The sequence below is a fragment of the Lissotriton vulgaris genome, chromosome 5, assembly GCF_964263255.1.
Source record: "Lissotriton vulgaris chromosome 5, aLisVul1.2, whole genome shotgun sequence".
Classification (NCBI taxonomy): Eukaryota; Metazoa; Chordata; class Amphibia; order Caudata; family Salamandridae; genus Lissotriton; species Lissotriton vulgaris.
The window spans coordinates 428,989,761-429,015,720 of NC_141693.1; the positions used below are offsets into that span (position 1 = coordinate 428,989,761).

At 43.8% G+C, this 25,960-nt stretch overlaps 1 protein-coding gene across 4 annotated transcripts in view; it reads right to left on the reverse strand.

Annotated features, from left to right (window-relative positions):
• Window positions 1–25,960, reverse strand: part of VCL (vinculin) — a 342,221-nt gene that overhangs the window by 208,894 nt on the left and 107,367 nt on the right. For all 4 annotated transcript variants that reach the window (XM_086921833.1, XM_086921831.1, XM_086921832.1 and 1 more), the window contains exon 2: window positions 19,028–19,098. In XM_086921833.1, the coding sequence (XP_086777959.1) occupies window positions 19,028–19,098 (71 nt within the window). The remainder of the gene's footprint in view (window positions 1–19,027; window positions 19,099–25,960) is intronic.

The window sequence follows — 25,960 nt, forward strand, 5'->3', positions numbered from 1 at the left end:
GGCGCATTTCAGCTTTGTTATTCCTGCCTCTTCAGGACAAATGAAAAATGAGGAGTCTGTAAGCAAACATATGTACAAACTGAAAAGCAGGCGAATTTGCATCTGTTTGCCTTCATAGACACAAATAGAGATCCATATGCAGAACTCCACAGCACACCGTGACTCTCTATGTATAGGATATATATAAAACATTTTCTACGTTTGTTTAGGGTCAAGTATATGTACATATAAATGTGATGTATTTTTTTTATATATATATATAGAGGTTATGTGTGACACTGAGCAAAATGAATAGAATATGCGGAAGGTGTTAAGTGTAACCCTGTGCGAAACATTGCAAATAAATTTGCTAGAAGTACGTAAAAGCATCTATGATTAGTCAAAGTCAAAAATTTATTATTGTTTGATTATTTAAAATCATTACAAATCGCAATAAGAAAATAATCTATAAACATTTTAAACAATTTATAATACACATTTCATAAAATTGTCATCCGATTGCCTTGTCCAAAACCATGTACTATCATCATAGAAATCATTGGGGGGTTTATTTTATACAGCGTTAAATAAGTGGGTGATTGGTCCATAAAAAGTTTTGAGTTGAGTGTTTTATTTTAGCTCATTATAAACATATTTTACAATCTTGCTAAAATTATCTGTCAAGCAATGAGGTGACCGTTTCCTTCTTTACTTGTATCCCCAAGTTCGGCTTGTCGCAGGAGAGATTGTACTTTCCTCATGTATTTGACCCCCCCTACAAGCCAACATTGGTGACGATCCCTCCAGCCATCGAATTAAAGCTTGCCTGCATGTGCGAATGTTCAATTAGTTAAAAATATCCTTTAAAAGCCATCTCCTTAGGTCCATAAGAACACACGCATAACAGATGGGGCAGTGATTCTTTTTGGTAACCACATAAGCGACAGCAAGGATCCGTATAAACGCCTTTCCAAGATGGTTGTAAGTCTTTCGAAAGGTGTAAGCCCAGCCGAAATTCTATATATCTCTTCTTTAGCATTATGCTAAAGTGACTTTCTAGGTATGCCTGGGGTTTTGCCAAAGAATATGAGTTAATCACTGTCCACCCATGTTGGCGCTTGGAGATTGCAGATTTGTCTTCCAGAAAGGACTTCCATTTTGAGGCGTTATTTGTTATTTAGTCAAAGCCAGCTCTATCTGGACTGGTGTCCCATGTCGATTGGATTTCTAGCTCCCGCAAGGATTTGCTCAGGTAAGCTCCCCAACTGCTTAAGGTAGTTTTTTTCAACTGATTTTCGATTTCTTTCATACACAGGCTGTCTAACGAACCCTGTGCTGACAGGCGCAATTTGTGGCACAGTTTCACAAAACTATTTATGCCCTGAAACTTCTGGTTTCACAACCCAAATTCCACTCGAACCTGTGCCGGCGAGGCCGATTTTAAAAGGTTGAAAACTGCTTTGTATACCTTTGTTTGAAGGTTGTTTAACAACCCAGCCTCTTTTCCACACCAGGTAACCAGAGCATACGACAGAGTGGGTAAAGTTTTTGATGCCATCACCTTTAGAAGATGCATGTAATTAGGACAATCCAATTTTTTATATAATAGCCTGTACGCGTAGATCAAGGAATGTGTTTTCGCCTTTAGGCCAAATTTATGTTCTTTGTGGGTCAATCCTTGCCCCAACTTTAGACCTAAATATTTGTAAGACGCTTCCTCTTTTATTAGTGATCCTTTTGCGTACCATTTAAAATTCGATTTTGTGGGGTCTAATAAGCGTACCACCTTAGTTTTCTCCTTATTCAATTCCAAGTTTTCGTGCTCTAGATAGGTAACAAGGTTGTTAATCATTCTTTGAAGACCTATAGGTGTTTGGCTCAGTGCCACAATATCGTCGGCATATTGTAAAAAGGGAATTGGACTATTTGCCAGGTTCGGTGGATGACCTTCCCCTACCTGCATGTGTTTAACAATATCTGCCATGTATAGGTTGAATAAACTAGGGGCCAGGACGCAGCCTTGTTTTAAACCCTGTTGCGTACTAATTTCGGTAGTGATGCTGCGACCATCGCCCAGTTTTACTCTTGCCCATGTTTCACTATACAAGCCTATTATTGCCTCCAGTATTTTCCTCGGCAGCCCCCATGATCTTAATTTTTCCCATAGACTGTTTCGATTCACCCTGTCAAAAGCTGCTTTCAGATCTATAAAGCAAGCATACAGTCTGGTCTTCTTTTTTTCTGCTTTTTCTGTTAGGAGCACCAAGGTTGTCAAGTTTGTTAATGTGCCTGTCCCTGGCCTGAAACCCGTTTGGAACATGGGAATTATGTTTGATTCCTCCATCCAGTCTTGAAGGTGCATCAGTAAGCATGATCCGTATAATTTCGCCTCCACATCGATCAATGATATCCGCTTGTAATTTCCCGGCTCATTATGATCACCCTGCTTGAAGATCGGATGGATAATATTCCCTTTCCAGGACTTAGGCAATTTGTTTTGGCTATAGATCTGGTTAAAAAGTCGTGTTAGGTATTCTGCCCAGAAGTCAGGTGAGTGCTTAAAAAGGGCATTAGGAAGCCCATTTGGGCATGCTGCACCCTCTGTTTTTAGGCGTTTTATTATTCCCTTCAGCGGTTTGGTGTTTATCAGGATGTCTGAAACTGATCCTATGTGTTTTGTTGTTTCCTTCGAATAATTGGTCTCTGGCGCGGTAACTTGATCATTACAAATGTCTTCTTCGGATAAGATGTCTGGCATGCTAAAATCTTCCTGTAAGTTTTCTTCTTTTGTTCGCAAAAGTTTTACAAACTCCATATTTTTGGCACATATTTCGCACTCTTTTTTAATGTGCCTTTTTTGGTCATTCCCCCTGCCAGTAAACATATTTTGTACATGCTGAATCAAGGTGTTTTCTCCAATTCCTGCCTCTTGTCTTAGTTGGTTGCCCTTTGTCAAATTATTAATAATGCCCCAAAATGTCCGACCGTTTGGGTTTTTACTGGCCAGTAATAGTTTTGTTCAAATTCCTTCTTGATATAATTTTTTTGCTTTACCCAGCATCTTTTTATAGTTTTTATGTAGGACCCTAATTTCTCCTTATCTACTTTCATTCCCTTTTTCGCCACCCTAGTTTGCCTTCGGACTTCACGTAGAATCTTCCTTTTTTCCTCTCGTAGGATTAGATTGAACCATGGCTTCTTCCCAGTATATATTCTTCCTTTGCTAGGATTAGTAACAGGAAAATTACGAGTTAAAACGTCGCATAGATGTTCCCAAGTCTTTGTGAGATCTTCTTTGTATTGCGTTTTTATTAAAAGCAAGTTTTCTTTGAATGTATCCAATATTAGTTTTATGTCCTTTCCAACCCATTTCAGTTTCCGTAAGTTAAACTTTTAAGTATACTGCGTCATGGTGTTCATTTTTTGTGTTTTATCAATGGAAATTTCAATTTTTGTGGTTAGTGGGAAATGGTCACTTTCAATGCGTTGATCAACCTCGAATGCGACCACTTTCTGGACCAGATTGCTGCTAATCGTAGTATAATGTATTGTCGATTGCCTTTTGCCACGTAAAAAGGTTGCAGCTGCAGGTCTATACCCTTTTACGTTCCCTTTCAAAATTGTCAGACCCAGACTTCCCAGTTCTTGGATTATATGGTTTTCCTTTACTAAATTGCTATTAAAATCACCAGCGATGATCAAGGAATACAATTCGTGTTAATCTATGATTAAATAAGGTAATCTATAAGATTAAATACTTTCAGGCATTTGTTCCTTCATCACTTTATACTTTTTAAGTTTTGCCTAGCCAATGCTTACGAAGTAAGCATTCGCTAGAAAAAACTTAATGAGTATAGTATAGGGGTTGGAATCCGCCCCGTCATCCATTGGTTAGCTCCATAAAGGGAGGCTAGCCATTGGAAGACTGGCCTGTCCATCAATGCAGGACCAGATTCGGGGGCGTTCCCGAGAATTTTTGGCTTTTGGCTACGTCATGCTACGTCAGCCAAAAGCCGGGAACGCCCCCGAATCTGGTCCGGCCGGGCCGTGCTTGCTGCTGTCCTGCCTTCCTCCGTGTCCCTCCTCTCGCCGTCCCCCCTCCCCCCCTCCGTGTGCCCGTCCCCCCTCCCGCTCTCCGTGAGCCCGGGGCACATTCTTGTTATATATATATATGCCCCCACAAGTACATCAGCTGGCTATAGGAAACTGAACACTCAGTTCTTTTGTGACACTATACACGCTTATTTCAGTGTTTCCCTGGTATGAGATTCGAAGCCTGGTACGAAGACTGCACCGAAGGGTCCGCCTGCTGATTGGCGGCTGACCCGGGAAAGCCGCGCACTGATTGGGCCTTGGCGGAGGGCTCAACGAGGAAGTCGCGTCCTGATTGGCCCAGGAAGCGCTGACGTCAGCGGAGGCTCGCCGCAGGGCCGCGCTGGGATTGGCCCAGCCCCCGAAGCAAGACTCCGCTCCTAGGAAGCCGTCGCCGGAGCTCCGAGGCATCTGCCCCTGCCCCCGGTGAATGCTGATCAGAGTGTAGCTTATTAATGCTTTAATTAAAAAAAGTCCAATTTCTTGAAAAAAAAAAAAAAAAAGAGAACAATCTTGCACCAAAGCAAGAGATGCACTTCCTGCTGCTGCATTCATAAAGCGGAAAGCAAACACCAGCCCATCGTTGAAAAAAAGATATACTTTGCAGCGAAAAAAGTGCTTCACCACCATAAGTCCACACCACAACTGGATGGAAACATAAGGAACCCTGAAAGAGTACTATTTGAGAGGAAGCAAAGGTGGATTCACCACCTCTACACCCATATCCAGGGCATGAGCGAGGATATTCCACGGGTCTCTATGAACAGGAACCCTGAAAGAGTACTATTTGAGAGGAAGCAAAGGTGGATTCACCACCTCTACACCCATATCCAGGGCATGAGCGAGGATATTCCACGGGTCTCTATGAACAGATAAAGAGTGGTCCTGCTGCTAGCACCTTTAGTGGTCAATCACGAAGCTAGCAACCACTGAAGATAAAAAGAGCAATTGACCAGGACAGCAGTTTTGTGATAAATGATGTATGGTGAGATACAAACAATGGAAGTGCAACAAATGGAATGTTTCTGGTATACAACCCATACTTAGACGTATTGATTAACATATGTGAGGAATTACTGTGCAAAGTGCTTATCAAAGGAAGTAACTGCAGGGTGTTATAAGTAACTATCTCAGTGCTCTAGTAAATGACAATAAATAAATAAATCACCCACTAACTAGAGCAATAATAACTCATTTCGGCTAAAAACGCAGAGAGGCAACATAATCACAGACCATCCAAACTCCTAATAAAATTCGCCGTGTGAGACGAGGGGGCAGATCTTTAAGTCCAATTACCTCTGAAGCTCAAAGTGCTTCTGCGGGGGTGTGGCTGGCTATCAAGGTAGGGGCGGGGCGGGGCTTTGGGCCGTGTAAAAGGAATCGAAATCGTGAGGCGCACGGTGGCTCCGTGCGAGTTGGCAGGTTTGAAATCGAAAGATGTTGGTTTGCGTCGTTATATGGTATGACTGGGGCAGAGGGAGTCACGTGACCCGGAAGACGCCACGGACCAAGAAATAACACGGAGATGAGACCTTTGATGAAGTATGTCCCAATTAGGAGGAGCTGTATAGTAACACACCTCAGCCTATTTTTTCCTTTTTTTAAACAAACTTAACTACATTGGTTTACCTTGGGTTCTCTCTGCAGTGTGTGAATAAAAGGTCGATACCTCCCAACATTCCTATGCAGCCCGACACAAGAAAATACGAAAGCTTTTGTGCGTTCTGGCTCTGCATCTGCATGCTGCAAATTCACAAAGGTTGAATCGGCACCCGGATTACTTTAAAAAAAAAAAAACGTTTTGGGATACACAGACACGTCATGCTACGAACGATTGCATTACATCAGCATATTCCATTTGAGTAAGTAGTAGCCTTTCAGAACAAATACTAAATGAGAGAGCATGGTGTATTCCACATGGTACAAACATTTTTGTTGCAGTGTTCACTTGATAAGTCGCAGAAAACCGAATAATAGCTGTGATGGCTAGCAATATGAATATCTTTTTTCTCTTAACCTCAGAACTCGTTGTAAAGGATGTGGCACTGAGGGGCGAGGTTGGATGTCCTGGTAGGAATGGCACTGCGAGTCACACTGTGATACAACAATGGAATGAATGGTCCGGTGCATGCAGTGTCCACCCATAGGTCAACAGGCGGAGCTCTTTGTATAAATGTGCATTTATTGGATTTTTCACCATCGTCCACATTCGCTCTGATACTGTACGAGCCACTCCAATTGTTGTTTCCCCTTTGAATTATGCACAAAGAAATGTACTTGTATACCAAGAGTTTCAATAAAACAGATTTAAAAAAAAAAAAAAGGATGTGGCACTGAGTATGGGGCACAGCTTAAATAATTTCAAATGCAGTTGCAAGTAGGTTTTGGACTACTCGGTCCTGATGAAAGGCAATCAACTAGTAGGCCGAAATATGTAGACCTTAGATGCAGGAATAGATTATTTCCCACATTACCATCAACCCTTGGTTTTAACCTTGGCAGGGAGGCCATAAGCTGGTTCAAAACATGGAGTGATATTGTAGGACACCCAGAGGCAATTTTAATGATAGATCCCTCCAGTAGACAATAAAGAGATCCCTCGAGTTTCAAGGTTAAGCTCATCCAGATACCTCTATGATTCAGGGAAATAACTCGATAATGAAACATGCTGTGAGGGAAACCACAGTGAGCAAGAGCCCTGATAAAAAAACAAGAGGATTGTTTGGGAGCGTACATGCTAGTGACTGTCCCCCCAAAAGTGTCTGTTAACTCCCCTTAGATCCATTGGCAATACAAAATGCTGCCTGGCTTTGCAAAGGTCCAGGAAGGGACACTGAACGTTTCACCTAACCTCACCCCATTTTTAGGTTTTGCCTAGCCAATGCTTACGAAGTAAGCATTCGCTAGAAAAAACTTAATGAGTATAGTATAGGGGTTGGAATCCGCCCCCGTCATCCATTGGTTAGCTCCATAAATGGAGGCTAGCCATTGGAAGACTGGCCTGTCCATCAATGCAGGACCAGATTCGGGGGCGTTCCCGAGAATTTTTGGCTTTTGGCTACGTCATGCTACGTCAGCCAAAAGCCGGGAACGCCCCCGAATCTGGTCCGGCCGGGCCGTGCTTGCTGCTGTCCTGCCTTCCTCTGTGTCCCTCCTCCCGCCGTCCCCCCTCCCGCTCTCCGTGTGGTCCTGCCTTCCTCCGTGTCCCCCCTCCCGCCGTCCCCCCTCCCCCCCTCCGTGTGCCCGTCCCCCCTCCCGCTCTCTGTGAGCCCGGGGCACATTCTTGTTATATATATATATGCCCCCACAAGTACATCAGCTGGCTATAGGAAACCGAACACTCAGTTCTTTTGTGACACTATACACGCTTATTTCAGTGTTTCCCTGGTATGAGATTCGAAGCCTGGTACGAAGACTGCACCGAAGGGTCCGCCTGCTGATTGGCGGCTGACCCGGGAAAGCCGCGCACCGATTGGGCCTTGGCGGAGGGCTCGACGAGGAAGTCGCGTCCTGATTGGCCAAGGAAGCGCTGACGTCAGCGGAGGCTCGCCGCAGGGCGGCGCTGGGATTGGCCCAGCCCCCGAAGCAAGACTCCGCTCCTAGGAAGCCGTCGCCGGAGCTCCGAGGCATCTGCCCCTGCCCCCGGTGAGTGTAGGAGCCGACTGGAAGATCGGCCTGCTCCCGGATGAGTGAGGGAGCCTGAAGGAAGGCCCGCAAAGCCAGGACGAGAACGGGGCGACCGGAGCCTGCACCGAGCGTGGCAGTTGTCTTTGTTTTCCGTCAATGGAATGCTTTCGTCGGCTGTCATGTCCTCTCCATGTTTTCCGTTACTCCGTGGTGTTGTCTTTGTTGCCCTTGTCTCATGTCTTTTTCACGTTTGTTTCACGTGTTTCTGTGAAGGGGTTGAATTTCCGATCTAGGCTGGCACCACTGCCCTCTTTTGCTGTCGCATCCCTATGCCTTGTTGATCTGGTGTGTGGGTGTTCGTTTTCTGCCACGCAGCTTCACTTTGGTGTGTGTCTCCGGCCCCGTTCCCGCCCCCCTCCCGCTCCCCTCCCGCTCTCCATGTCTCCGGCCCCGTTCCCGCCCCCCTCCCGCTCTCCGTGTCTTTGTTTTAAGGATTCTGTGAAGGGGTTGAATTTCCGATCTAGGCTGGCACCACTGCCCTCTTTTGCTGTCGCATCCGTATGCCTTGTTGATCTGGTGTGTGGGCGTTCGTTTCTTGCCACGCAGCTTGACTTTGGTGTTACTTTCTCAGTGCTGTGTGAGATGAAATCATGTGGAGAATTGATTTGTCAAGGCAGGTCTCTTTCTATATCGGGTTCTTCCCCTATCTCACTTGTTTAACATGTCTGTCCTATGTGCCACTTGTTGGGACTTAACCATATCTGGAGGCAGGGCACTTTTGTACTATCAGCAATGTTCCCCTTGGAGGTGGGGAAAGGGGCGAGGTGGGAGGAAAGGGGGGCGGGGTGTTGGCTAGCAGGTCCAAGATGGCGGATGCACCCTAGGCCACGAAGCACCGCACTGCTGCCCCTTATCCGACATTAATCCTGGCAACCAATACACCTCTGAAGCACCTGTGTCCCCGGTTTTGACTTTGGAGTCACCCTGCAGCTGAAGCAGTTACTGCGATGCTGCTTAATGTTGGCAAGCGGACTATTGCAGAGACCCTAATCAAGGCCTGCTGCCACAAGGTGTCTGGCTAGGGACAGCTGGCGGGACCAGGCGAACGTGGCACATCACAGGCCCTAACTTGCTCCCTGCCAGACCACGGAGGAGCCTACTGACCAGAGTCTAGGTGCGGAGAGTTGTGAGCACCGTGAAATATATCCCTGCCCACTGCTGTGCCTGAGGCCCGGGACACTCACCATACACACTACTAATCAAATGACTATCCAAACGGTGTCCCGGCGGGGACGCAGTACCTACGGCGCTGCTACACCACCGGGCCCCTTTTCTTCTAGCATCTGTTGCGGGGCACCTCGCCCTGGGAGAGGTGGTTCAGGGAGTAGGGGCGGGCGTCCCCAGGTGCAGGTGCGGCTACTGTAGTCTAGGGGGAGACCCCTACAGCTCTGCTGGGGCCTACCTGCTCTGCTGGCCGTGGGATGCGTTGCTATCTTGCTCCTAGGCGGCCTTCTCAGACAAAGCGGGCACTGGCTATTTCCGACTGCCCTTCCCGGTGCCTGCTCTGCGCCTTGTTGCCTACCTACACAGTGGAGACTGTCCGGTCGCTGGATCCCTGGGAGCTGTGCTCAATGGCCCATGACCAGAAATGTACTGCCACTGGACTCTGGCCACGCAGAAAAGCCCCTCCCCACCATCCTTACTTGCCGCACCGCCTGGCCTTCTCCAGTCATTCCTGTGTGGGGGGGCTCGCAGTGTGTGGGGGGGGCTCGCAGTGTGTGGGGGGGCTCGCAGTGTGGGGGGGGGGGGCTCGCAGTGTGGGGGGGGGCTCGCAGTGTGTGGGGGGGGGCTCGCAGTGTGTGGGGGGGGCTCGCAGTGTGTGGGGGTGGCTCGCAGTGTGTGGGAGGGCTCACAGTGTGTGGGGGAGGCTCACAGTGTGTGGGGGAGGCTCACAGTGTGTGGGGGAGGCTCACAGTGTGTGGGGGAGGCTCACAGTGTGTGGGGGGGGCTTGCAGTGTGTGGGGGGCTCGCAGTGTGTGGGGGGCTCTGTGTGGGTGTGTGTGGGGGGGCTCTGTGTGGGGGGGCTCTGTGTGGCTGTGTGTGTGGGGGGCTCTGTGTGGGTGTGTGTGGAGGGCTCTGTGTGTGTGTGGGGGGGGGCTCTCTGTGGGTGTTTGTGTGTGGCATTTGCGAGAGATTAAGCTATTGGCATTGTAAATGACAATGCCATTTATTTATGTTAAAAAAAACATAAATAAAAATAATGTCAAGAGCAATGCCAATAGCTCTAACTTTAACAAAGGCAAAACCATTGCATTGTAAATGCTTGTTTGTTACTCAACCTGTTTACAACACAAAGCAACATCAGGGTATCTCATCCAACAAAGAGCAATGTGTTTCCGCTGCAGAGAGCAAAACGTTGATTTCTTTCACGTAATTTAGAAATATAACCTCTCAATACTGGCTAGCAATAGGAAGATTGTTGGCCCGGGTGCTGAGTGAACACCCAGCGCAGTCCTTTTGGGAATACTGGAAACCTGGGTGGCAAAATGGGTAGAGAACCGGGGGGGGGGGGATGCCCTGATAGGAAAGGACACAATTGCAGAAAGGGATATCGAACAGAAAAGGAAGTACTCAGAAGCCCCCACACTGACAAGAATTGCATGCAACAATGGAAAGGTGCGCAAAGCAAGCTGTTGTCCTTGTAAACACTGTTATATATGGAGACGCTGGAGAGATGATGGCCTTGCTAATGAATAAAGTTATGAAGATCAGCAAGATGTATTGGGGACACCTGTGGCAGCAATTACTGTATGTACTGGATGCTGCATGGTTTTGTTTTTGCAGAAAATGTATAAAGTGTCTGATAAAAACAATTCCCAAACTACCCCCGAAATCCCTTCAGTTTGCTTCTTTGGCCATGAATGAATGAATGGAATTGAAAAGCGCACAGCTACTCAAAACTGAGTGCCCCGGCGGAGACTGTTTCTATCTCCATGCTCCAGTCTCTCCACCTGAACGTCGTCAAGACTTAACATTGTAGTCCCCCTTCAGCATAAAGAACCTAAACCAGCTACTACACTTCACTCAAATATTAACACGTCTCAGTTGCACTCACCTTCAAATTAATATACCAAAAACGTGGATACTATAACATTCCTCAAGCAGATTTTAGATGTGAGCTTATCCCACTCAACTCTTTGTACAAAACATCTTTCTGCCAGCTGATTGCATGTGCTAGGTGGATCATTTGGGCTATAAACAAGCCAATGAAGTTGTAAAAAACACACTTGCTAGGGTTTTCACAACCAGTGTTTTGCCCAACCCACTCTGCAGAGAGATGGAAAAAATACAACCTTGCCCTGCTTGGCATCAGCGAAACCAGATGGACACAGTCTGGACAGAAAAGACTGGCTCCAGGAGGAATGCTTCGATATTCTGGACACGTGAAAGAGAATGCCCCACATACTCTGGGAGTAGCACGGATGCTTACTCCAGCAGCCAACAAAGCTGATTGGATGAGAAGCTCACGGTCCCAGAATCATCACAGTGACCTTCCGCACACAGAAAAAGAGGATCAACATGAATGTTATATAGTGCTATGCACCTACAAATGACAGCTAACAAGAGGAAACAAGCATTTGCAATGCAATAGGTCTCGCATTATTTAAGTTTGAGCTATTAGTACTGTAAATGGCAATGTTTTATTTATGCGCTATTTTAATTTTCTTTGCATAAAAAGGTACATATAAAATATGTGTTGTAGAAAAGTCATTTATGCAGTATTTAAATTTTCTTTGCATAAAAAAGTACATATACAATATTTCTTGTAGAAAAGTTAAACATTTTAATGATGTGTCCAAATAATTTTTATATGTACATTTGATTTGCAAACGGATGGGGTGGGGGGGGGGGGTCTGAAAACTGAAGGAGGGCCTCGGGCAGTTTATCTGCATAAAGCCCTGCATGTCTAAGGCCACGTCCCCTTTCCACATGGTGAATTCTCTTTTCAAGAGGGCAGGTCTTCCTCTGAGGTAACGGCAGCATCATGTGAAGTGCAGCAAGATGGGGTTGTAAAGCTTCCATTAGTTGCCACTTTTCATGCACCTCAGCAAATAGGTGCACACTTCTGTTCATGAGGTTGGCAACAATGTCCTGACCTGGTGTGCCACCGCTTGTTGGTACACTGCTGCTGTGGGGTGGTGGAATTTATAATGAATATGTTTCTATTCCCAAGAATATGTCACCGGCTGCACTGCCCTTCTTGTAGCATTATGAAATCCTGCTCTGTCAGGCTGTGCAGTAACCCTACCGATCGACTCCAGACTAGGCCATCCAGTCCTGCTTTTCTTTACATGCTGGTAGTGGCAGTGTTACTTTTATTTAGTGGGAAAAACAAAACATCTGCCAGAATGCAAGGGAAAATTCCTAACCTGCCCCTGCAAGAGAAATCTTTGTGGAATGAAGTGTGCACTAGTCTTGTGCGTTCATGTATTCATTTTGTTATGCAATTCAGTTTCAGTGGCTCCAGTATATACATACCATGAGATTGGTCTCCATAAGTATAGTGGGCATGACTGAACTTACTCTCTCAGCTGTAACATTTTGAGTTAAAGACAAAAAGCACAGTGTTCACATAAAAAAAATTCATAATTGGGCAGACCTTGCATAACATCTCCACAACTGCCTTTAAGGCTCTCAGTAGTTATCACATTTGTTGAGAGCTGTTTTAAGCTGCACTTCTTCCGGACGAGCAGTGCTGTAAAGCTCCGGTACTTGCTTTGTTTTCTCCGACATGGATGCAGTACACGGGCGAGATTTCATTAAAAATAAGGCTGAGTGAATAGAGCAGCGCTTTCCACGTCATAACCATGTAGTTAATGAGGTCTGGCAAGCACTGCATCTCTATGCACTTTTCGTTTGCACAAGTTCAGAGCTCGCACCGCCGGCCTGCGACCAGGAAGTCAGGCAGGCCGGGCGGGACAACCGGAAACAGGAAGTAGGAGGGCGGGAGCCTACCCCGCCTCCCACGGAAGAGCCGCGGCTGTTTGGAGCACCGGAGCAGGCAGGAGCCTACCCTGCGCCCCGGTGCCGAAGGAGGGAGGAAGAGTCCTGCTGCCGGGCCCTGCAGCTGCCGATGAGAGGAGCCGCCGCCGCCGCACCAAGGAAGCCGGTGAGTGTGGCTTCGCCTTGTTGATGATCTGCGAGGGTGGGGGGCATGTGTGTGTGTGCGTGCGGCGGTGGCGGGCTGTGTATGTGTGTGAGCGTGCGTGAGTGTGTGTATGTATGTATGTGTCTTGGAGTCTGTGTGTGTGACTGTGGGGGGGAGAGGGTGTGAGCGAGTGTCTGTCTGCTGTTTGTGTATATGCGCACGCATGTTCACAGCGCGGGACGGAACGTGCGCATTCGCGCACCCAAATCTGCCTTCAAAAGCTCGTAACAGTTTCTTGTCCTCATTCCCCCGTGTCAGATAACTATAAGTCTCCAACCCTGGACGCATCCTTCGGATGCGAATTCCAGGGCGAGACCTAAAAAGCAGTTTTACAGACTCAAAGTCCATCCTGGAGCAATACCTAGAGAGAGGCATCATCATACTATTGGGGGAACTCAATGCCAAGATTGGAAACATCAACACTGGGTACAAAGAAATCCTGGGCAACCATGGCCCTGGCATAAGAACGAGAATGGTGAAAGGCTTGCAGATCATTGTGCCCTGAACAGTCTATTGATAGCAGGTAGTGTATTCCCACACAAAAAAAATACATAAGGCAACAAGGGTGTCACCAGACGTTCAGCAGCGAATCACATCAACCATGTCTGCATTGCTAAGATGTTCCGAAGGTCCCTAAAGGATGGGACATTGACAAGAGGAGCAGAAGTGGCGTCAGACCATCACCTTATCAAGGTCAGGCTAAAGCTGAAGACAGCATGGACAGAACCGACAAATCATCCTGAACAGAAAGAATGAACAAATCGACGATCAGTTACGTGACCAGCAAGCTCGCTTCCACAAAGATAGATCCTGAACTGACCAGATTGCATATATCAACTTCATCGACAATAAGAAGGCATTTGACAGCGTGGACAGAGAACCTTTTGGAAACTCCTCTGCCACTACGGTGTGCCAGATAAACTTGTAAGAATCATCAGAAACTCTTATGAGGGAAAGGCTAGCAATGGATGACACATCACAGAAGCCTTCTGAATGAGGAGGGAATCAACCAGGGTTGTTTGCTCTCAATTTTTCTCTTTCTACTGGCTAAAGGCTGAATCATGAAGACATCCACAGAAAGGAGAAGAAATGGGATCCAGTGGGCACCTTGGGCGCAGCTTCACAACCTGGACTTTGCAAACGACCTGGCCCTACTATCCCATACCCATTTGCAGATGCAAGAGAAGACCAACAAAGTGGCAGCCACATCATCACAAGTTGGCCTAAACATCCACAGCGGAAAAACTACAATCCTGAAGGCTAACACAGCCAGCACAACTGCAAAATCTCTTGCAGGTGATGCACTTGACGAGGTTGAGGCCTTCACCTACCATCGGCAGTCCTTCTGTACGGAGCAGAAACTCGGAGGACAACAGTGACCACCACCAAAGTCCAAACCTTCATCAGCACGTGTCTAAGGAAAGTTCTCTAAATATGCTGGCCAAACGCAATCAGCAACAATGGCCTATGGCAGCAGACTTTCCAACTCCCTGCTCATAAGGAAATCATGAAAAAGCACTCAGCTGGAACGGTCATACTCTCCACAAACCAGCATTAAACACCACACACAAGCCCTGACTTGGAACACTCTAAGGGAAAAGGAAAAGAGGAAGGCGTAGAAACATCTGGTGTCGAGGCCTCGAGGCTGACTGTAAGGAGATGGGCTACACCTTGAGTCAACTTAAATGAAAAGCCCAGAAAAGAGAAGGCTGGAGAGTCCTGGTTGATGGTCTATCCGCCAGGAGGGGTAGTAGGCATAAGTAAGTACACTGCAGGCCATACCTTTAACTTCCTGTTCCCTGAACACCCTAGGCCAGGCTTTTAAAGCAATATCTTTCACTGACCTTAACCTGATCACCATTGTTACGAATTCAAACTAAAACACCATAATTCCAAAATGGATACACCAAACCTCCTTAAGTCTCTGTAATTACCACTGGAAGGACCTATCCTCAACCAAATTCTTAGAAACCTTCAAGGAGTCTGCCCAATTTACTGAGCTGACTCCAATCTAGCCCCCTGTGCTAGATTTCCATTCCCTCCACCTGAACTCCACAAGGACATGGAATGCTATAGCCACACCTTTGCCTACAAATACCCATCGCAGACATAAAGTCACAAATAAATGGTTGACACACATCTAACTAACCTAAACAGAAAAGGAGCGATGCTACAGAAAAGTGGAGGGAACTTATAGAAATCTCAAGATGAAGCCAATATACAAGCCTGAAAGGTCCATTGGCGAAGTGAACACACATCTCCTTAGAGAGTGCAGAAGGTGCACTATATGGAATGAATTAACCAATCGACAAATCAAACAAAATAATTGTTTAAAATCTTCCAAACAGCAACAAAGATGACCAACAATACTTCAGACTGATTCTGAAAATCTGCTTCCATTCTTTGACAAGATGCTCAATATTCAATCTGACATTGAGGAGAAATAACCATCGCATTTCAAAGCATGTCAGGCACCACTTTGAAAGCGCACCCAGATGAATCTTCACTGACATCAATGTGGAGCAACTATATAAAAATGCAAAATAGCATGATCGCTAATTTTAAAGAGGTAGAGGATGGAGAGTTTACAAAACTATAGGGCCTAAACAGCCCTTCTGGTTCCCCCATGATCTGTTACAAAGAAAACATTTTCAAAACAATCTTCCGCCTATCGATTCCAATATTTACAATTTCTTCTGGCCCTATGCAGAGGCGCAGTCTGTGCAAAGCTGAATCAGAGCATGTAAACACCCTTGTTAAAGAAGCTTTCTCTGGATCTGGAAAATCTAGGGAACTATAATACCATTTGTCAGCTGTAATACCTTGCCAAACTCATCAAGAAAAAAAGCATGCCTGATTACAGGCGTTTATTGAAACCAACAAGATTTTACACTCGTTGGGGTTAACTTTCGGCTGTGTACGAGCAATGAGGTGGTAGTTGTGGCTCCATGTGATAAAGCCTTAGTGATTAATAACATAGGCAAGGTAGCCACCCTGGTGCTGCTTGGCTTCTCTGGGGTTTCGATATTGTGAGTCATGCCATCATACTTGATTATCTGGTGATTCTGTGAGTCCAGGATTTATCTATTTTCAATAATTTTCTGGATGACTGTAATATCTTCTTGGGAGACATTGCCAGCATCAATTAGAACATAGCCACAGCCATTGGATGTTTGCGATTTTTTGGGCAGCAGCGTTATCCACTTAACTATGGATTTGCCACATAATCCATCATTTGCTGCTTAATCTGCAAATTTTAACAAAAAAAGGTTTATTATTCAAATGGCTCAAAAGTCACTAAAGATGTGGTAACAAGTGTTGCGACATGGAGGAAGACCCTTTGCAAAGTTTGAATGGTCATCTTTCTACTGCTGGTTGGTATTTGTGTGTCTCCGACTGCTACTAAGGAGGTGAAACCTTTCCACAGATAGTGTTACAAGGTGTTAACATTACGAAATAAAGAGGTAATACTATCACAAAATGAGCTGCAGAATGCTGCATAATTTAACTTTTTTAGTCACATAATTTAGGCAACCATGCTGCATATTTAAGCCCGTCCCAGCTAGCTAATTCCAGCGGTCAGGATCATCGCTCAGTATCCTAAAATTCATAAACACTGTAAACACCCGGCTCTATCCTTGCTAGTAGTTTTGAGAGGTACTGTTGCAGTGCCCAAATACACACACTTTATAAATGTCATTAACATGCCAGACTACAATTCCAAATGCAGACAAATGATATTGACATTCATCTGCATCTGGGCAAGCCTTCAGATTAGGAAACCAATATAATACATCTGAAACAAATTCACCAGAAGACGAAGTAGTAATTTCCACTGGAACGGACCAAAAACTGAAATCCGGATAATCGATGAGAAAATGAGTAATTTCCCATTTAAGTGCTTGAGGGACTAAGTAACAGTTCCATTCACATCTCTAACAGTTAAAAAGAAAATCCTGGGATATGGATACAAAAAAAAAAAAAAGACAACACACCAGATCTAAACAATTGCAAGGAAAAAATGAATTTCCATCTTGTGATGCTTAAAAGGACTCTCCCTCTCCTCTAGCTTGGACACTAGGAATCTGGGCCTCTCACGACTCGACTGCTGCAAATTAATTTATTTAAAAGCACACTAGAAAGATATACTCAAACTGGAGAGGATACAAAACCGAGCACACAGATTATGCCTTAATCTCAAAAGGTGGGAACACATCACCCAAGCTCTCAAAGAACTTCACTGAATCTAGGTGGTTTAAACAATTATGCTACTCTACACAATTTTTAAAGCACAGTGTGGCCTGGACTACCTGTTAAAAGTAATCCTGAGATACACGATCTGCATTGTTGGATCAATCTAGGCAAATATGACTGTTCAAACCAGATTTACTCAAAAGACACACAGGATAAGAAAGCAGAGGACTAAGTGCCAAACTGAATTTTCTAAGTCTGATACACGAAACCAACCATATTTGTCATCTTTTAAAAGGGAATTAGCTGTTTCAAAGAGGTTTTATCAACCTTCCCGATGCCATAGGGACATGCCCTTCTAACAAAGAACAGGTTACCATTAGGAACTTTTCTCTTGACTATGAAGTCCAATGATAAATGTATACTAAAAGTTCCCACCTCCAGGACCCTCATTGATAAATGGCGACTCAGAGCGAGGAGTCATGAAAATTAGCAAACAATGACTTTGTGGGAAGAGTCATGAAAATGTTCACCTATAACTTTTTAATGATGCAGAGCTACAAACAGGCTTCCATGGCACAATACTGTGTAATATAAAACATAAAATAGATAAATAGTACATCAGAAATAAGAAAATAATAAGGGATGACATGGGAAGGAGTGGTAGAGGGAAGGAAGGACTGAGAAAAGAGCAGAGTGAAAGTGCTGAAGACAAAGAAGATATAGAAAAGAAAGAAAAAGAGGCAGAGAGAAAGTCAGAAGCTGACTGGACATTTTTCTAAGTCACGTGTGAGGAGCTTGTGCAATTCAGTTTTTTCTTTACTATCTGCATTTGTAGTTTTATATTTCATGTGATAAATACATGACTATAATTACCGGAGTCCAAAAGAAAGAAAAAATAGGAAGTGATGAGTAGGAAGCCGTCGATATGGGATCAAAAAGGGTGTGGGGCGGAAAACAGAGGTGAGGGAGAGGGCAAAAAAAAAAAAGAGTGCGAGTGAGAAAGGGAGAAACAGACTCTTCAAACCCTTTACTCTACTTCAGTAACTAAGCTAAATCCGGTCTTCAACCACAACCCACCTGCACTAGCATCCATCTCACAATGTGCAACACTTAACAATACTCCTACCAGAGACAGTCCCAGATTACTAGCCTCTATCCATCTTCCAAACCCCTGTATTAGTCCCTCACTATCAGCATCAATGTATGCCCCAACTCCATAGTCACGTCTGTGAGCTGCCACCTTCTGCAGCCTTCATTACCCCATATTTAGCCTAGCACCCACTTCCAGTTTCCGTACACCGCCAACTGCTGTAGTACCAGTCTATCAAACACACTCCAGGCAACCCACCTGACCCAGAACCAAAGCAAAATACATATCTCTATGCATTCCTAACCATAACACTAGAGTGTTGCCTATGCTCCTACGTCTGTCTGATGCAGTCCTCAAAGTCCCACAGGTGATGTGATTTGATTTCCTGGTGTTGTTTCCAGAGAGGTCACTTCCTGTACTGCCATTTTTGTGAAACCACTTCCTGTGATGTCACTTCCTGTGATGTCCCTTCTATAATGCCTTTAGAATACGTCCTTTACCGTCCATCCTCCGGGGTTATTTTACAAGGTGGAGCCTCTGTCTTCACCCATCTAACATATAGAGCATGCTGGTGTCTCCAGTACTCTATATCACACAGAACAATGTCAGTGCATCTCTCCGTCTGCAGAAAAACAATGCTTCCTTGGCATGCCACTAAAGCAACGTGTATGCCTCCAACCATGTACAACACAGTGGGTGCCAACGTTGGTGTCTCTTGCATTTTTGTGCACAAACACGAATACCCTTTAAGCCTTCATGCTGTACTACATAGCAAGGAAGATAGAACTGCCCTTACATTAGTCTTTAGAGAGGACAGGATTTACAGGTGAACTTACTTGGAAAATGCTGGAGGCATGTCCCGTTTCATGATCTGGTCCTCCGTGGTCTGCACAGTTTCCTTCCCAACCTAAGGAAAGATATAAAAACAAAAACATAAATCGGAGGCGGAAGTGAATGACTAAGAGGACCGAGGTCATAAGCATCAGCATTACATATCTGTGCAGAGCAGAAGGAATATTCCATCACAGCACTTGCTTAGAAGGCAACTTTTGGCCACAGCACCATGTGCCACAAAACGAAATCACCACTCCCATGGTCGAAACCAGTCTTATACTATCAAACTAACTTTTCAAACCATACAAAATACTTCTGCGGAAGGCCATGGACCCTCCTGCCAGCCCCTTCTGCGAAGCCTAATTCCTTTGCGTTGCTCCAAGCGGTGTACAGAGAGTCTCTCATACCAACACATGTGTGAGGTGTGTCGCTGTAAACTCTGCATTCATGATATAATTAACTATTTCTGATGAGGTTTATAAAAAAGTAGAGCCCTCTGGTTAACCCAGAGTAGGGTTTTAAAAGAATGGACATACGATATCAAGAGTGAAAGGGCAACACACTGAATCAACTAAACTTCCCTCACAGAGGGCAGGATTTTCCAGGGACTACCAGATCTCAGTCAAATTTCTGATGCGGATATAAAGGGAGGTCAGCGAGCTCTGACTCGCTACAGTGGACGGACTGCAAGAGGGCCAATCAAAGGAGGAGAAGGAAGGTCCTTGGATGAAAGACAAGAAGCGTCAGAGTTGATGCCTCTGTTTTAAGTGCATAAATGAAGCTGTTGGCATGATTCTGTCAGGAGAACTATGGTCGAGCGAGAGTCATTGGCTTTGGCAACTTCGAATATGAAGGAAACGAGCATGGGCAAAGATAATGTGGACCCTTTACTGACCAGTACAGTTACCAAGTAAACAGAGAACCAGCCGCTTCGATATTCGACAGAAAGCTTAGAGGTTTTTCTAAGTGCTTAAAAATGTAAGGCAATACGCTGTGTGTCATTCACGCATCATTTGAGGAAATGTGGGGGGTGGTGGGGGGGGCACACTACAATCAGACAAAGTTACACAAGTCCTTATATTTAAGTAGCATTGACCTAGCCGGTAAAAAAAATCTCTTTTAATCGTGTGATGTGTTCTGCCCTGGAAGTGAGCAGGAGATCTTGCAGGAGTACATTTATTTGAGATCCCAAATGCCAGATAGTTCTTGAGATCTATCGTCATCACAAAGAACAAATTGTGTGCGTGTATATATATATATATATATATATATATATATATATATATATATATATATATATATATATATTATACACACACATATACATACACACACGCACACACATATACATACAGGTGGAATGTATTAAAGAAACCCATGCTTGGCCTCCCAATTTTTAGGCCACGATATTCTAGAAGCAGGATATTCTGGAGTCCATATTAAAGTAGAGTAGTATGGACACCACATTGTGCCTTGCAGTCTTCACTTCTTCTGTGGTCCTTTTGCCTTGCTTTCCTTCTCTCCCCTGCATCATTTCTCCCTCTACCATCTAAGCTTCTTCTGTGTTCCCCCTTTCCTGTGCAGCTTTCGGACATTTCTTCAACCTTGTCCCCTCTCGTGCCCCTTTTCCACATTTCCTGTCTCATGCCTTACCATGCATTGTCCACTCTCCCTCGATTGCTTATCTTGTGCCTCGTTCTCACTCACCCTGTCCCACTCATCCCATCTCCCTCGCCTCTCTCACATCTTGCGGGCTGCCAAAAGTACTTGTGAATTGGCAAGGAGGAGGACATTGGTTAAGTTTTACGCTCAATCAATATTTACTTTATTCGATTTTATGAAATAAAATCATACAAGTGACATGTAATAAAAAAGTCCAACATGATTTTATACATAAAAGTAGTACCGCAAAGTTACATAACTAGTACTGAGGCTGTCAAAAGCCAGTAAACCCCAAAACCATTCACTAACGTGCAGCACTATAAACTTCCATATGACTTTGACTCATTAAAAAAAACTTTGTGTAGCTAAAAGTTGTATATATAAAAAAAAGGCAGGTGTGGCCTGATAAAAGTCCAAAATTAAAGAAAAAAATATATTTTAAGAATTTCTACTATAATTTAGAATCCATTGGAAATAGTATGACTGTATGCATGGTGGTTGGCATCTTATCTGCAATACAGAGGCCACAGAACAGCTGGTTATGGTGACAAGCCAAGGGTGAAGAGCCTGACTGATTCACTGGGGAAAAGCTGTATCCGATACCGTAGGTCTGTTCTATGAAAAAGGTAGTAGTTCTGACTTACTTATTGTGGAATGCATCAATTAAAGTCAATAGACGTTTAAGGGTGATGAAGGCTGTGGACTGCTACTTTGTTGCATAGAACCTCATAGTATAACTTAGTAAGAAAGGGTTCAGATGTTGGTTACTCCCTCAGATAACCCATTTAGGGGAACAAATTGCACTGCAATAATCCTAGACTTTCTTACGTGGGGTGTATCTAGTTTTGCCCACTGGACCTTTGTTCACATTAGTAATTTTGCTAATTATTTGACTTTCCGCTGCCTTCTGAGAATGTTTATGCTGGACAGAATAGATCTGAGTTGGTGATGGGGAAAACTCAGTGATAACAGTTTTATGCCCGATAGTTTCATTTGCGAAAATTATGTTAGTTGTCACTAGCCTGGTCTGTTTATTGTGAGAAGTTAGGCCTAATTTATTTATTGTAAAAAGCATATGTTAAAGCCAATAGACCCTTAAAGGTAGACTGACACTCCATAAAGATTGTAGAAAAGTAAATACGGGGAATGCCAGGCCTTTGGTGATGGTCATCAGTGACAAAGCACAGGGGTAGATTTGCATTTTGAGAATCATTGTGGTACCGTTTTAGGAGGGGCCGAGTATTGTTTGGACAGCTACGATTCTGGACATATTTGTAATGTGATCACTGTATAGTGATGGCTGCTTTGTGGTAAAGCATGTGAATAAAACAGCAGGTTTTGTTCTTTTAAGGTATCCATTCAATGATAAAGATAATAGATCCGATTGGTTCTTTGGGAAAAGTTATGTCAGATGCCACAGGTCTGATTTGTTTATTATAATACTATGACAAAAGACCTTTACGGTTGGATTGTTATTACACTGTGTTAAGTGTTGTAGAAAGGTATGACCTAACATGGATTCTCACGGATTACTGTAACAGGCTAGGGGTCTGATGCTGGTTGCCTCTGACAGAACCCAGGGGGGTAAATGACTTGTATGCTGAGAATCCTTGTTAGGCTCTCTCAGAAGGGGTAGTATATTGTTTTGTCATCTCTAATTGTGTTCATATTTCTAATTTTATGACTGCATAGTTGATGGTTCCCTTGTAGGAAGGCTTAAGCCCAATAAAGTAGGCCTTATTTGGCTATGAAAAATGTTTTCTTATCTGCGCACTCCCTTATTTAGTACAAATTTTTCAATTAATCATACATTATTTGCACCATGTTAGTGTGCTGCTTGGTTGTGAGGCAGCCAGCCCGAAAAGTAACAATCAACCTCTAGTGTAAAACTCCACTAGTTTACCAAGCGCACTCCAAAGTATTTAAAGTATAGCAATTATAAACTGCTTATTTCAATTAATTACTCAGAAAGAGAATTTTTTGTCAAAGCCTTATATTTTTATAGCTTTTTGCATATAAATCTTATTTGTTTCAACAATTCAATCATAGATTCAGTTAGTGCATTATTAGAAAAATAACAACTTGATATTTCAAGAGTATAATGTATCCATAGAAGCTATTATGCAGAAAAATATTTTGATGCAGTAGAAAACATAGTTGAGAAGTAGGCCCAATGCATTTCGGGGGGATTCCCTTCTTCAGGGGCACTGCAAAAGTAAAACAATGTGTAAATAATTTGTGCTTGCGTACATTAAACTAAAGATACAATGAACAACTGGTTAATTGCGAAGGCAGTTCGAGACTATCAAATGGATGATACATGTGTAAATTCAAACTTTAGAATTTATACCTTATTCTGTTGAGCCATATGTCATGTGGGCATTTCATTCAGATCAAAAAGAGCAAAGATAAAAAGAGAAGGATGTAAGGGCTCTAGCATTGTTAATAAATTATTGCGAAAATGAGTCATTTGCAAGAGTGAGAAAAGTTCAAAGTATGCTAAAATGAACCATTCCGCCGTGCGATATAGGTTTCCGGGAACAAATGACTATGTACTCACATCTCAACTACTCAAAGTAGCATGGCGGTGCATCAACGCTCCGATCGTTTTCACGATGTAAATGCGATTTCTTTGAGCTAAGGACCAAAACGACAAGATATGTGTGTAGCAACCACTCATAACAAGTGTTCTCAATGGCCGGACTGACACTATGCTCATGTAAGTACCAACTTACTGGATGCTATTGTAGCTGTAGTTGCGAAATCACTGAGCTCAGTAGGGGTGGTAAGTGAAGACTATGATCAATCACACATAAGCGCTGAATCCATCCCTGTTCAGTTGTGAACAACCAGCTGCGAAGACGCTCTTAGTGCTCTATTATCTGTGGTGCAATAAACGGAGATACATGAGACTCTTCCCTTACTTGTAAGATAAGATCCTAAAAAAACTACACAAATATTAACAACGTGATTCTTTCTGTCGCGAGTGTCTAAAGTGTTATTCCTTGGCACTAACTGACATAACCAACCTCGGTCACAGCTAATATCCACATAGCAGAATCGTCTCTGAATACCGAAATCCTAGATCTAAGGCAATGTTAAATTACCTCAGCGATATGTAATGGCTGCTTGTATAAATAACCATATGGTCTGAAATCCTCTGTGCAAATTAATTACTGAATCGCACATTGTAACTTAAAGTAGATTACTTGAATTCCATCATTGAAAACCTCTATGAAAATATAGGCTATTCCAATGCGTGCTATAATCATTAAATAGTTGCACTCACCAGAGTTGTCAAATCTCTCGCCAGTGATAATCTTAGCTTCTCAGTTTCAATCTGAAACGGCAAGTAAGTCTTCTTGAAACAAAACAATTTTTTTTAAAACACTGTGCTATTCCTAACTCTCCCTAACTTCTGCTCACCTCTAGTTGCGAGAATACACGACGATTCGTCTTCCAAACTCCTCCACGCATTAAACTCTCAATGGCGTGCAACGATGTTATATACCCGCGTTGTTAGAAACTGAAACAAGACTGCGTGTTGTCATCCGCTATTGTGCGCACCACGTGATCGCCATTAACATAGTGATAGGACTACACAATGATCATCCATCTTTGAATGGTGTGGCGTCAAGAAATAAACAGCGTTATTCTACCCAAATTACTGAACAACAAATGTGTCAAGGAGAAATGACACGACTATAAGATAGCGACACCTAATGTGTGTTCGCAACAAGATACTGAAATTAAATGTAATAATCTATCTAGGATTTAAATATTTTAATCGTGTTCACCGTCAACTGGTATATATGAAGTTGCTCAATCAACCACTATAAATCCCCATAAAGAATGGAACTTATTGTGATAATCAGTTACGTGAGACTGTCGTGATCCACGAACACACGATCTGTGTGAGACACGGAAACCTAATGGATGCCTTGTCCCTAGATGTAAGGACCGGATCATGAAACAAAGCACTTTTGAAAAAATGAGTCATACTAAGTTGTTATTGAGTAGACAACTGGAAATAGAAAGAACAGAGAAATCCGTGGTAAATGTACGTAAATTGGTATCATTAAAAAAATGAGATAAAAAAGGAGACAGACTGTTTGACCTGAATGAGAGTTCACATGGATCAGTTTGAATAACATGTAAGATGTTGTGGATACATTATACTCTTGAAATATCAAGTTGTTATTTTTCTAATAATGCACTAACTGAATCTATGATTGAATTGTTGAAACAAATAAGATTTATATGCAAAAAGCTATAAAAATATAAGGCTTTGACAAAAAATTCTCTTTCTGAGTAATTAATTGAAATAAGCAGTTTATAATTGCTATACTTTAAATACTTTGGAGTGCGCTTGGTAAACTAGTGGAGTTTTACACTAGAGGTTGATTGTTTCTTATTTGGCTATGGCCATGAGTCAAGGATAAAAGGTATAGGTATGTTTCATTAGTAAAAGTTGCTCTACAGTACACAAGAGGAGCAGATTTTAAGCAAATACAGTTTTCCGCTGGTAGCTGTATAGTGCAAATCTGGATATCAATATAGCCTCTTGGTGCTGGCAGCTGACAAGTTTGCAAGTTGCTTAAGCAGTTACGAGTTGTGTTAGCTGTGGACTGTCATGTTTATTTAGGCAAGCTTGAGTGTAGGGGAAATCAGTCAGATTGAGGGCCAAGAGTCAGAGCTGTTGGCTGTACTTGTGTCTGCTATCTTATGGTGGTGTGACTATATGAACTGCACACAGGAGGATTGTTTGCTGGTGTTGCAGGTTTTGGATATCTTAGGCAGCTCAGTGCCTGGTGTTGCAATAGTGCTGGTGGGGATTTGTGCTGTGTATTTGTTAGATTGAGTGCTGTGATGGTTCCCTGTGTTATCTTGTGCAGCTCAGGGTGCACGCCGCATAGGAACATGCATAAGGGACAGAGTTTCAGGTATCTTCATGGGGCACGGAGAATGACAAATACCTGCTGCAAAGAGTAGTTGTCATCCATAAACCTACAAGTTGCTAGATGGTTCGCTTTAGCACTCTGAATGTGGTTTATAGAATTGAACCCTGTAGCGTACGTGCCTGTGAGGCACAAAACGAAAGGCCTGCAGGCTGTGCACAATACAGAGGGGTGAGCAGCGTGGATGTGGTGTTGAATTCAGCATATTGCCATATACGTTCCATTTGGTGCTGTGGTAGGTGCTGAAACGAAAATAGTGAAAAGGACGTGTGGGGTACGTTATGTCTCCCAACATGTGGGCACATCATTCATCCT